The sequence below is a fragment of the Anas acuta genome, chromosome 2 (genome assembly GCF_963932015.1).
Source record: "Anas acuta chromosome 2, bAnaAcu1.1, whole genome shotgun sequence".
NCBI classification, from domain to species: domain Eukaryota; kingdom Metazoa; phylum Chordata; class Aves; order Anseriformes; family Anatidae; genus Anas; species Anas acuta.
Window position 1 is genome coordinate 113433491 of NC_088980.1, and position 14313 is coordinate 113447803.

General features: G+C 36.4%; 1 protein-coding gene across 5 annotated transcripts in view; it reads right to left on the reverse strand.

Annotated features, from left to right (window-relative positions):
* ASXL3 (ASXL transcriptional regulator 3) overlaps positions 1–14313 on the reverse strand; it is a 129947-nt gene that overhangs the window by 52863 nt on the left and 62771 nt on the right. For 3 of the 5 annotated variants that reach the window (XM_068671778.1, XM_068671775.1, XM_068671774.1), the window contains one exon: positions 9753–9874. In XM_068671778.1, the coding sequence (XP_068527879.1) occupies positions 9753–9874 (122 nt within the window). Of the gene's footprint in view, positions 1–999; positions 1109–4565; positions 4944–6019; positions 6663–9752; positions 9875–14313 lie in introns of those variants that run through there. The other 2 variants (XM_068671776.1, XM_068671777.1) reach the window with 2 other exon arrangements.

Consider the following 14313-nt stretch of genomic DNA (forward strand, 5'->3'; position numbering starts at 1 on the left):
GATGTAAAGCTGCAGGGTCCAAATTTGATGCTAGACAAATCTTTTCATGAAAACAAAACACCAAGAGCAAGCCAGTATATGGAGAAGATGCAGATTGAAGTCTAGTTTCTAGTAAAGCCAAACACCAGAAGGAGTTAAGTATAAACCAAGGACATTGTGTGCAGTCTCTGCTGAGGACGAATATATAACTGCTCTACACTTCGCCTGAGGGATATTAATTTTAGGATACAAGACTACTGTAGGATAAGACAAGAATCTTGTATCCCAAGATTAATTCTACTTAGCTTGGAAGTCAATGGGATTACTCAGAGTGAAACACACACCAAATGCTTTGCTATATTGAGCCTTCAGTGTACCAAACTAATTTAGTGCTTTCCTTGTCTCCACAATCAGATAAATCTCTAGCTTTAGCTCTTCTGGTGAAGGGAATAAACACAAAGTAGATGAGTAAAATTTGTAACTACCACTGAGGAAAATGAGAAATTTTATGACTTATTCCAAAGAAAAATGGTTCCAGATCTCATTGTAGAAACAGAAACAGTAACTAACACAAACTACACCAGCGTCTTTTACTGACAGAACATTTTGCAGCTCATCTATATTTAGAGATAAATGACCTCTTAGCTGAACTGCCCATGGATCTGCAAGAAAGAGCCAATAACTACCAAATGATAAGGTGTCACTTTTACTATTGAAAGTAAGATAGAAACATATAGAGCATGTATGATAGCTTACATAATAAATATTTGTCTTTAATGAGATGAAACTCTGTTTACTTTTCAAATTTATTCAACCACTTCGTGCTAAATGCTTCAGTTAAAAAAAAAAAAAAAGCTGTGAGATGTAAATTCCTAGAACAGATCACTGTTAAAGTAGTCTGTAGAACATTCCTGTCGTCCTATCTGTATGGCACATAAATAAAACAGGAGAAAAGGAAAATGAAATGTCATGTGGTATACAAGTTAAACATTAAAATCTCCACCAAAATATAGTACTTACATCCAGCTTTTCACAAGCAGATTTGCAAAGGACATCTGTGAATCTCTTGTACATAATGAGTATGGAGAATTCCCAATATTCCCATTCATAAAACAGAACCTGTGACCATCTGTTGAATAACACTGCCACGGTCATTATACAGGGGTTGGCATAATTAATTTGTTTAATAAAATTATTTTATTGCCAAAAACCTATTAATCCACTTTCATTCAAAGAACTCAACATAACATGAAAAAAAAAAAAAAAGTTTTAAGAAAACACAAACTTGAAAGATATATGCCAAAAGAAAAACATCATGCAATTAACAGTGATATTCTAATTCCAAGATGGTTTTCATAAACAGGTTACAAGAGCAGATCTCCTCATTTTGGGGAAGTTTATGCCCCCGCTGGAGTGTAGCAGTGCATTGGAGGGCTCATGAATGCCATTACCTGTTCTTAAGAACAATCTTTTCATATATAGTTGATTTTGACATAGGAAAGACTTTTCCACCCATGTGACAAAATGGTAGACTCTCTTCAATAAAAAATAAATAAAAAAAAAAGTCTTTCCTGAACTAGGAATGAAAGGAAACAATATAGACTGAAAGGCAACTGAAGAGGGGGGAAAAATACACCCCCAAAAGAGCCCCAGAAGCAAAATGTCAGGCATTATGTTTTCATTTTACTGCTGCTTAGGATTTTTTTTAAACTTTTCTTTCCCACATCTTCTCAAATCATAATGAAAAAACGCAGCATACAGATAAACCATTAATGCAGAAAACTACTTTCATTTGAGCTTAAATGCATGACATGCTGAGAATGTTAAAAATTAAGTTATTAACAACAAAGATATGTAACACTTGGCTGCATTAAGCAACATAGTCCCAGATTTCTATTTGTTCCATAAATGTCAGGTCTACATTCTGAAACTTGTATCGTGAAACATAACCTTTGAAATTTCACACATTATGGATCAGAAACATAAAGCTATAGAAGTCTTGCATTCTGCCATGTAAAAAATACAAGCTATGATACACTGAGAAAAGTCTATTGCACAAAATAAATAACAACTCTACATTATGGTCATGGATCCTGAATTGGCAAGGATGAAACGAATTTATAGTTTATCACTGATTCACTTAACACCACAATAAAATTCACTCTTTGTCCTCTCTTTCACCCTCATTTTGTTAGTAAAATTAAGACAGACTTTAATTCCCACATCTCTCTTAAATTAAAATCTCAGTGGCAACCTGTTCCATGGGTACACAGAGCAGTTAAAATAAAACAGCAAGCACCACAAATCATGAAGAGTAAACACATTGATTCTATAACATTATTATTCTTGCGATGCCACCACTTCTTATAGTAAACATATATTAAAAGCAGTTATAAGCATGCAAATGTATGATTAAAACAATAATAAAGATTTCTCATGGAAGCTACTGCAAAATACAAAGTGTCATTCCTAAAGCACAGAATAGATTAGTACACTTCCAGCAAGACTCATATACCAAACCCAGCCAGACTCATACACCAAACATAACAGCACTGGTGCTAAGTGTACACAACTGAACAGTTGGAGATGAAAAGCAGTGGCAGAATAACTGGAAGTTTGGAGACCTAGGTTTTATTTTCAAATTCTTTTAATCACTTTTAGAATAAGTGTCTATGCTTGTCCAATACAATCCTCCTACCCCGTGACACTTCTTTTTTGGAATAGAAGTAATTTCTTGCCACATATTTGTTCTTTAGGTCCCAATAGTGGTCAGTCTTTACACACAGTTATAGTACACATTAACAACTGAATATTTTTTCTGTGTATTAACCAACAGTGAAGTAAAGTGCTTGGCCATCTGTACGTAGTGCAGAGAGAATACGTGCATTTCTGTGCATGTCCCTACACCTGCAAGCCATTACCATCTTCTATAGGGGTACAATAACAAACACATTCACAGCTACCACTGCTGCATATCACAATCAACTGCAAAGTGTACATTTTTTTTTGTTTTGCTTTCCCAACCACAGTACCAAACGAGAAGGACAAAAGTGCACAATGTGTTCAATGCCTGTTCTGACTTGCATGTGAATGGGAATGATGATGGCACATGCATTGACTCAATGACACTTTTTTTCCGAAGAGAAAAGCATGCTTAAAAAATAAACAAAATCATGTATTAAACTAGTAACAACTATCAGCTGAAAGGTGCTTTATGGGAAAGCCTGTTTCTTTGCACAACAAACACATATAGCGAAGAAAACAGTTTGCATAAAGCAGTTAAAAAACAAAATAAAAACCGCAACATCCATAGAAAATTTTGAAACAATTATCAATGTTTTCTTTCAGGTCAAATTTACAAATATACTCTTGCAAAAGGTGTAAAATATAGTGAGGGGACTACAAGGCCATCCTACCATTCTCCTGACAAAAACATCCTCTCGCACTACCTCTCAATGAGACAGGCACCAATTTACATTGAACCAATGTAAGCAGCTAAACTGTAATGTCTTTATGCCAGACATTCCTACTCCAGCCTGCATTCTACATGCCCTATACCCTGAGTACACAGTCTGATGGGGACCTACCCAAAAGTTCCTATAAAAGCACTGGTACATCACTGCTTGTCAGCATTTTCAGAGGCCTGAAGATTTGTGTGTCATTGCAACTCCTGTCTTTCCCTGAAAAGGCCAACCATTGCACTTCAAAAATTGAGGCCAGATTCATTTCCTCCTGGGTCTATGTTATGTTATAGAACATTTAAATCAAAAGCTGTGCTTTACATACGGCCCAGCAGAAGATATTCACTTAGAGACTCATTACCAGTGTATGGAAAAATCATGCAACATCATTAGAAAAGCTTGACTACTGTGCCCAGTACCCAACAAAATGCGAGTCTCATCTACAGTGATGGCAGTTGTCATTAGGACAGTAGTTATGACCAATCCATCTTAAATAGTACCCTAAGTTACTTAAAATAAACGTTATCAGAAAAGTGAACTGCTTATAACTTGACCACTGCCATCAGCTTGGATGACTGAGACTTGGGACAAGAAACAGCAGCTACATACCAGAACTACGCATGAATTTTCAACATGTATTTGGGAAGAAGATTCCACTATGTAGGGGTGGTAAATGTAACCAAAATTAATGTTCACGGGCATATTTTAGGTGAGGGGCTCTGTCCTACAGTGAAGTAGAGTGGGCGACAATGCTTCAACATGGTAGTGATATAAAGTTGCTTTAAAATTCTTAAATATTTCTCAGAGTAATGAATTCTGAAAACCACATTTATTAAAACAGAAAACATGCAGGACAGCTGCAAAAAGCATGCTATGCGAACAACCCCACAGGGAAAACAAGCAAAATGCCCCAGCAACTGGGAGTTAATTACTAAAAAGCGGTACAAAAAGAATACAGGGATCATGTGGATTCCTGCCCCTTCCTTTCCATCACAAGTAAGGGCTGAGGACCATGGAGATGACCCAGAAGAAAGTCCCATAAACACTGTGTTGTGTCTTACCAAAGCACTGTGTTGAGCAGCTGGTACATGCTGCCCATGCATAGGGACCTTTAGAGGGACATACCGTGCAGCCTGCCTTCGGGCAATGCATGTACTCCCTGAAGAGCTCCTGCTGGAACTCTTGCTCTTCCAGCTTCTTTTCCCCATTATGCAGTCTCCCTGCCATAGTTTCTCTGTCCTCTTCCCTAGACTTGTCTTGGCAATCAGAAAATCAGTTTAGTTTATCATCTTCAAAATTCCATTTTCCTGAACGCATTTTGTAAATTCCACTGTCCCTTCCCATGTCTCTCTAGTAGTCAAAAAGCAACATGTTTTTCTTGTTTTCCATTTGTTGACAGGAAAATTTGTCAAGAATCGTCACTTATGTTGCCAGACATCTGATCAAATGCTTCAGCTAGGGAGCCAGAATTCTCCAATTGTGTCCTTGGTAAATCTGTAGTATCTGAAATGAAACATAGGAAAATGGTTAACACAGACACTGAGACAGTGCAACAAACTCTCTATTACCAAGGAATTCAGTACAAGAAATCTCTCTCAGTTCACACTGGAATTTCAAAGACTTTCAGGAAGACACCCGTTGCTCAAACTCTTTGTGATCAGGACAAAATCATAACGATCTCCTCTGTCATCTTTATTTCTTCAGGGGAGGAGAAAGGAAAGGAGGGCAGGCAAATATATCAGGCTTGCATCACAACATATGAGTGAATAGTTCTTCAGTGAGTCAAAGGACAGACACCACAGACAGACTCATACTGGATTACTTTCCAAGGACAGCAAAATGCTTCAGGATAACTTGTATTCAAGGCTGTATTCAAGGAGAGAAGTCCTAACAGAATGAGTGTGGAGGGAGCAAGACTGGTGAGTTTGCTCTTGTTCTTCTCCCAAAGCAAGATAAGCGGTGTGCCTGAGGTGAAGAAAGGAAAGCAAATCCACACCAGCACCAAGGGAGTTCAGGATTCTACCACCAGTGCCAACCTAGGCACTTGGATGCCTGTGTCCTTAAAAAAACAAACAAACAAACAAATGAACAAAAACCTGATAAACTAGTCCTGTGAATTTGGGCAAATCAGGGCTAAATTACACTGTTTGCCATTCTGCTCTGAAATTTAGTTTTCTGTTGCTTCAGAAAGACTGTAGATTTGTTTTTAATGGTAATAATTATGGATGTGCTTGAAAATTCAGCCTGAAACGTTATTTGGAGCTTTACAGGTCTCATGTACTGTAATTCAGGAGCAATACATGAGCCAAACTGCAACTTCCCCCATAGCTCTCTTACTGCTTGGGGCCTGACAGCATCCAATGTTAAAAAAAAAAAAAGGAAAAAAAAGAAAAAGGGCATACAGTTGCCACTTTTGCTGTAAGAACAAATTATATGGATGGGTGCTTCCTTCTCCATGAAAAACTGCATCTACCCACTTTATGAATAAAATAGTGGCACATATTACGAACCCAGCCACCAAGCATGCAGACAAAGCCCAAAGTTAAGAAAAACAAAACAAAGCAGCAGCAGTAACATACCTTGTGTAGATTCCCTTATTTCCTGAGCTTCTCTCCTCCCAAACCCACTTGGCTGCTGTCTCTGGAGTTCTGTCTCTACAAAGAGATCTGGATGCCCAGCACAGTCTCAGACATGTCCTGGTCTGTATTCAGATTCTGAGTCTGAATGAAGTATCCTTCTCTTCTCCCAACAGAAAATTTATGGGTACCCTTCTTGGTGCTGATTCCAAAGTGCCAAAAGTGAGGCAGGATTTTCTTCCATGTCTGGGAGGTCTAATATCATCCCAGACATCGTTATATCGCATCTTCAAGTTCTTTATCCTCTCTTGGATACTGCCCCAGGAACCAACTGGTACACTGATGGACAAGGTGCTCTTATACTTGGCTATCAGAGTCCAACAGACACTAACACCACCTCAATGTCCTGGATATTCACACATGCTCAGTGTTACCTACTTGAGGCCAGTTTGCAGGTATGATCGTTTCTTCTGAGAAATGTTCCAAGAACATCTTGATAGATACAGACAAATCTGTACATAGCGAAGACTTCCAAAAAAGTATCACCTCAAGTCAATGGAACAGAAACTGGACCAGAGAGGAGCATGGTAGACACTACGCCATGATTTGATGTCCATACTTGAGTTAGCCTTGTCCAGAGCAAGAATAATTCACACAGTAGTGTGATCATGTACCACTGTTAGCAGATGCAGATGTAGTTCAGTACTTTCCTGGTAAGAGGTCCTGACATGGGTCTGCATGCCAAAATTCTCAAGTGTGAAAATGAGGTAAGTCAGTGTGGAACTGATCAGTACTGATGGGAAATCAGTGCGTGACAGCGTGCCATAAACCCCTCTTTCAATGGTACTAGATAAGCAGCAGCTGGGCACGCATACCCAAGCACTTCCAACAGCAAAAGGGAAACAGAAATCTTTAAAATCTGCCACCAGAAAGACAAGCATAAAAGGCAGCTCTACACCACAGACTCTTTTGTCTAAGCCCTCATGAGTGGGAACTATTTTGTTGGACTTTACACTCATACTATTCAGGAACAAAACTGAAACTTCCTCAAAAACCAAAAAAGTAACATGAAATACACTCAGTGGTGAAACATTCAGTCTTTCTCCCAGCAAAATGACATGATGGAAGGTCGTGAAGCTAGAAAGTTGCCAGACTAGAACAGCAGCCCAAGCTTTCAAAGTGAGGAAATAGGGTCTGAACTGTGAAGCAGACCTTTTGAGAATCCACTGGAACTGCAAACCTCCCTGGCCCTTGCAAAGTACCCTGGATCCCTGCTACCTGAGAGAAGTCAAGACCAATAGCCCGGGCTCAGAAAATGCCCTGTCATCCAAGCTACTAGAATAAGGTTAAGAAATGCAGTGTTGTGACTAATTTGATTCTTGAGAGCATCCTAAAATGTTACAAGGAAACGTGAGATTGCTCTTTGCAACCTAAACCCAGTAATACCTCTAGAATTCATTAAAAATCATATCATACGTAAATCCAACATAACACTTGAAAGAGAATGGCATATGACTAGAGTGGCTAATAAGTAGACAAACAGAGAAAATCTGCTAATTCTAGTTCTGATCTTCAAGCAATACTTCACATTATCAGCTTGCCTCTCACTTTAATTTTAATGGACAACAAAACAAAAACACACAAAATTAAGCTAATCAAAACTTACTGTTTTTAAATAAGTTGAGTTGGAAAGTGGTTGAAAGACTACCTTGTCAGTTTTCTTTCTGTGAAGACTGTTAAGTAATAGAAAAAATACAATAGCTAGGGAAGACTGCTTTCTGACATTTATAAAGTATATATATATGTTTATACATTACAAACACTTCTTGCTGAGAGTATGCTGATGGCTCATCTTCTGTCACTTTAGCACAGAACTCGTAAGTTAGCAGCAGTTGGAGGAGCACTGAATCCAACTGTATGCAGTTTTTTGTGTATTCAAAAGGTAGTACAGGCACTTCTTTGTACAAATTTTATGTGTTATGTGCATTCATAAAATCAATAGAAAGATTGCGAAGTGAAAGGAAATCACTGTTGAAGTTTTTCCTCCTCTGCTGCAATATCAAATTAAATCAAATCTGCAGCATGCATATGGCAGTAGCCAACACCTGAAGCTTTCGAGAAAAATTAAAACAAAGGAAAAACCCTCTAGCACTCTGCAATACAATTGTACATTTGTCTAATACTGTACATACAGAAAACATTTTACTGATAGGTGTAATAATCTCATACTCTGAAGTACAAGATCTAATTACCATTAACTTAATTAAAACTGATTTCTTTCTATTGATTACTTAACTTTCCAATTCTGCTCTAACCCTACTGCCTTAGGGAATGTTTTCAAAGATTTCCATCAATGTTATGACTTTTTATATTAATTAAGCTATTTTGATTAGTTTGCCCTTTTAAAAATTATTCTCAGTGCCATATATCTGCTAAGTGACAAATGACAGAGTTTAAACAGCTTACACATGTTCAAACACTCATAGCTTTGCTTTTTTTCCTCCTTTCCCTTCCCCTGCTCCCTCCACACCTCAGAAAGTTTACATATTATAAAAGATCTATACAGAAGTTTCCAAAAAGTTGCGTGCCTTTCTCTGAACTACCCAAACAGCTAGAGAGCTGCTTTGTGCACTGCCCAACCTTCCTGAGCAAGCAGTTGTGAGACCCCAATCTAAGAATCCTCCCCAGTCCTCAAAACCCGCCAGTAAAAGATAACCTTATATGAACGATAAAGGTCTATTAATTTTAGTGGATGTACACTTAAACCGCATGAAAAACTAAGCACAAATACTGAAGTGTTTCAAGAAGGAGATGTGGACAGGCTTTGCTCAATTTAAGCCTAAATCAACAACTCTGCAATAAACTACCCCATGAAATACTATACTTCAGTTAAACATAACTAAGAGACCAGTTACCAGAAAAATTAAAGCAACATCATCTCGTTAAACTAACATTTTAGAAAGGTTGTATTTCTTTTTTTTTTTGCTGTATTTACATGACTAAAACAATTCCTACATATTCACAACTGAGAGGAAATACTGATATATATATATATTTTGAATTATAATTTTTTTAGTTTTTCATTTGCCCTGCTGTAAGCTGAACTAATTTGGCATTGTTGGAAAACAAATTTCACAGTTATGATTTCTGTTAACATCTGACTTTGAACACACGATTACTTTTGCCAAACTTTACTACATATCTTCCAACCTAAATCATCCAAATCACAGGTTATTCAAGAAACAAAAACAACCTCACTCTTATACACTGTAATGTCAGATACAGTACGCAAACTATTACTAAACAGACCATAAAGAAAAACTAAAGAGCAAGTATACCCAGCTTCTTACCTATCTGCAGAACTTCTTTCAAAATGTTTGCTTTATTTTAAGTCTCACATAAAATTACCAGTGTTAAGTGCTTACACACAAAAACCTGGGATGTGATTAATACAAACAATTCTGCTTAATTGCAAAGCACTTAAAAAAAAAAAAAAAAAAAAAAAGGAACACATCAAAACCACAGTAAATGGCAGGACTGCACCACTGGTTTAAAAAAAAAAAGGGGGGGGGGGGAGGGGGAAGAAAAAAAGAAGAAAAACCCAGCAATACATCACTAAACAAAGCCCTAAAAATCCCATTAGAAATGTCCTGAAATTCTGCTGAAATCATGTTCATATCAGACTGACACCCATGCTAGAGGAAAACCAACTGATGACCAGGCAGTAGGTGCTTACCTGCTTAAGTGCTTTCTTCGTGTGCTGCTGGAAGGAAGATACTAGCTTGCTTTGCACTGGTGCATTTGTAAGGCTCGAATCACGATTGGAAGACATTTCTTCAGATGTCTGCTTTGGGCAAACTATATAAAAGAAAAAAAAAAAAAGGAATACTGTTATGGGGTTTATCCTCTATGCATCTTGGAGAGCCCTAAGAAAAGCGGGGGGGGGGAGGGAGAAGCAAGTGCCCGGAAAACAAAAAAAGCTCTCTTCACTAAATTCAACTAATCTTGAGGTCCAAATGAGCTGGGAATCCAGTTATATTTTAAATACATGAATTGCTTCACAAATATTTGTACCTCACCAGCCCCTTTCTGTGCAGCTCTGGAGACTGCAGATTTTGCCTGTCAGGTCCTGAAACGTAACTGAGGGAGCTGAATAACAGTTTTCACACAGAAGCCAGGCAAAAATTATCTTCTTCACCAAGTCATTTCTAACAGATTACTATGTGTCTAAACATGTATTTATACAGAAGACACTGATGACCCTGTATGCTGGATTTATGAGTATGCAACTGCATTCCAGATTGTAATGGCGTCATAGGAGCCAGACTAATCTATTTTGTAAGTACTTTTTGGTAAAAGTAAGAACACACACTTGCCTGTTTAACAGGTAGACTGGAATATCCTGCAAAGAGGAACTCTGGTCTCTCAGGTAATACACACTTCTATTTGTCAGCCTTTTTAATAACACATGTTTTAATGAATAAATACTACTGCACTTGTTTTAAACAGCATCTTGAATACATATTGTCTTAGACACAGAAAAAGTCTCCTGGTTAAAAACATGATTTTTTTTTTTTTTAATCCAGCTTTATTAAACAGATATGAATGCTGTGAAAATGCCTGGAGCATCCTGTTAATCTTGGTAATCAACAAGCTTGGCCAAAAGGGCTGTGAAAACCTTTCCACTTCTAATGCCTGGCGTTACTATTACTCTTATCAGTGTCTTAAGGCAGCCCAGCTAAAACAGACTGAGCACAGATCCAGAAATTGAGCAGTTTTCTTCTTCCCTCCTCCTCTGACTGGGTTCAAGTCTAGGTTCCCGTGCGCTGCCCCAAGCCGGTTTGCATGCTGACATGCTTGCTTTAGAAAGTCCCCAAACTGCTTATATTTTCCTCGAGATCTGCCATACGTGGCGAACCTATGACAGCAGTTTGAGGACACGCAGAGGTTGCACAGACAAGGGCCTAAAAGAATTTTAGCCCAATATTTCTGTTCGCATGTGGTTTTCTCCTCCCATCCTTCAATGGGGCAAGCAGATAAGTGAAGTAGCATTCCAACTCCCGTGCCTCTAGCAGTGCTTCATAAAATAAATATTGTAATGGCTTTTTCTTTGGGTTTGTAAGAAAAGAGATAGAATTGAGACAATTTATCTTTCAGTAAGTAATTGCCAGTGTAAGATGCATGGGATATTAAACATTTCTTTCCACACTGAAAGAAAAAAATAATTAATACTTATTTGACAAGCAGAATATATTCTGTTTTATGGTTTTGGCATTATGTCAAGATAATTTTCACATTAGATTAAAAAATTTCATTAGCAGATAAGACAAATCCAATTTTGTCACAAGACTTCTAACTGATACTTTTCACTTTTTTCCCATGTACTCAAAGCATTTATCAAGAATATACAAAGATGCAATACAAAACAGCTCCTAAGCTTACAGTGTCACCTGGTTAGATCAATGTTTTCCACATGATAAGCAATGCTTACTATCAAAAAAGGCAACTCAGAGGAGCAGTAAATTGTCAGCAGAAAACAAACAATAGCTATTTTATATAATCTAAATCACTATAATAGCTCCTGAGATACAGAACACCTACACCAAAATAAAAACCTGACATTTCAAATTACCCAACTTATGTTTTGATTCTTATTTTCAAGATTTATATATATATATATATATTACTGTTTTACTGTTTTCTGGCAAAGACTAAGAGTCAAAGAACTGAATTAAAAATAGAAATAATGTAAACATACAAATCCCAAAGTTAAGGAGAACAGAATTGAACAAATTTAAAAATGGCAGAAGAAGGAAAACTATTACATATATAAGTCCCCCTTCTAAGTGAGGATACAACATGAATTATAGTGAAGAATGTATTTCTGTTCTCCAGGATGACTAGAACTCCTAGTTCATTTTTGACTAAGTGGGAAATTCTGGTTCTCATGTCTTTGATTCAGGACATTATCCAACAGTATTCCCTATTTATTTTGGTGATAAAGTTCATCACAGAGAGGTTTGGCACCACTAACTGATGATGCTCAACACTACAGCTGTTAATGTCAAACTCGTGATACAGCATGGGAATAAATATAAACATGGCTCTAAATTAATTTTAGGCTTTAATTCATTTTTATTCTAAGAATAAACCCTTTAATTTGAATTAAAATGAAATCGTGACAAGGTCTGTTAGAGGCAATACTCTTGATTTCTATCATTACCTTAATTTCGCATAAAAACCAGTATCAATGTATTGTTTCCTTTTGCTTCTGTTTCTTTAAAACTTTGACAATGAAGGAACAGGGCTTGTTCTACTTGGTGAAGCAACTGGAACTAAAACCTGCTGAAATAATAAACCAGCTTTCCATATCTGTGATCAGTTCTGCAGGTACCTCAATGTATGATGGTTCAGTTTAGTGCAAACCAAAACTACGTCCTTCAGATTTCTGAAAATAATTGGAGAACAAAGTATTTCTGTTTCCTGTCAACTATAATTAAAGAAATAGATGTATGAAGCTCAAATCCACTGCTTAAATTTTTTTAATGGCATTGTGATTAGAGAAACTCAACTTAATTTATTAACAATAAATATTTCCTTCCTAAGATATATTTAGTACATTAAAAATAGTTTCCTTCACATATCCTGTAGCTTAAAATATTAAGAAGTTATTCTAAATATTGTTTTCCATGATTATTTAAATTTCTATTTCCATTTAAAAGCAGCTTGATACAAATCATGGGTAAAAACCTAACCATCCAGTTAATAAGACATGTCACTGCCTATTTTCCAAAAATAGAAGATATAAACACTAAAAATCTAAATACATTATGTTAATTTATATAATTGCTTGGTAGTTTATACAGTATATTCTCTTGATTAGTAAAAAAAAAATAATACCAAAGAAAATCAAGATATTAATTGTTTACAAAACAATATAAATTAAAATTTTCTTTAGGAAATTAAATACAAATATGAGATTATGAATAAATTTATTCTTTAAAGCAAGTTGTGCTGCTTAGTGATTTAAATCAATCTATGCCAAAATCTCAGTATACTACAAAGGCTGCGACCACAGAAAATTGTATTTATTTGTTCATTCAAATGGATAAGGTCCAACTGCTTTTCTCTGCATGAGTCAGAAGTGAAAAAAGGGAAAAACATGATAGAAAAATATGTCAGTGTTTGAAGTAAAAATTGATGGTCCTAGTGAAAAAAAACAAAGACTTAAGACTGCAGCTATGAAAACCAAAGAACACAGTAAAAGAAAAACAATTTCAAGAAGAGTCAGTGGACTTTGTACATATGTACAACTTTGGAAAGCTGGAACTACTTTGTCCATAAGCACTGAAGATGCATGAATATTATCAGATCCATGTTACCTTGAAAAACTCTATCAGAAAAGAATGCTAAAAATAAACTAGATGTTGGGGAGGAAGAAAAGAACCTTGAAAGAATGCAACAGACTAAGCAAAAATATTTGGGTAGCAAATAAAGAGGATTCACCATTATTGCTGCAGCAGAAAAAGGGAACAAGAGCAGTTTTAAGCCTACAGGAGGCATTTCGCTTTAATGGAGAATAATTAAGCTCCATTCAGCTTCTTCAAGGGCCAGGACTGAGTGAAGAAATAAAGCAACTATTAAGCCATAAACTGTTAGGTTACGAGCTGGAAGAGCAGCTGGGTCTCTGAAGATAAGACCTCCTTAGTGAGTGTTCAGGGAGTGTTAACATGAATGATAGAATTAGAATTACTTAACGAAAAGAGGATGTTAAAAATGTTTTTGACAACCTCCAGTTAAAATAACCTCCTCTCTTCCATTTTTCCAAGACCAGTTTTGGTAATTACTGTGACAAGCTATGATTTGTAAAAATCAGCAGTGTTACTTTTTAATTTCAAATTTCATAAAGTATCTCAGTATTTTTATATTTTTATATTACTACAACCTCCCTACCCCCAATAAATATGATACCTACTTAAACCATATTAGAAGATACATTTCTTCAAAGAAACAGTCTTTTGTAATAATACAACTTAAAATTATTCTGTCTCAATGTCACAGAAAGTTATTAGGAATAATTATAAACAGATTTATGTAACTGGGTGGACAGAAAAGTTCCTGGAGTGCTTTATGGGGCTTATTTTCCCCAAATAAATAGCACAATTAATTCTGATTTCAGACAGACCATACTGATTTAAAATCAAACCAGTAAAATCAACACCAGTTCACTTCCTTCTTTGTTATAGAAACCACAGCAGATGAGAAGGATTGTTTACTAATGGCCACATTACAAAATT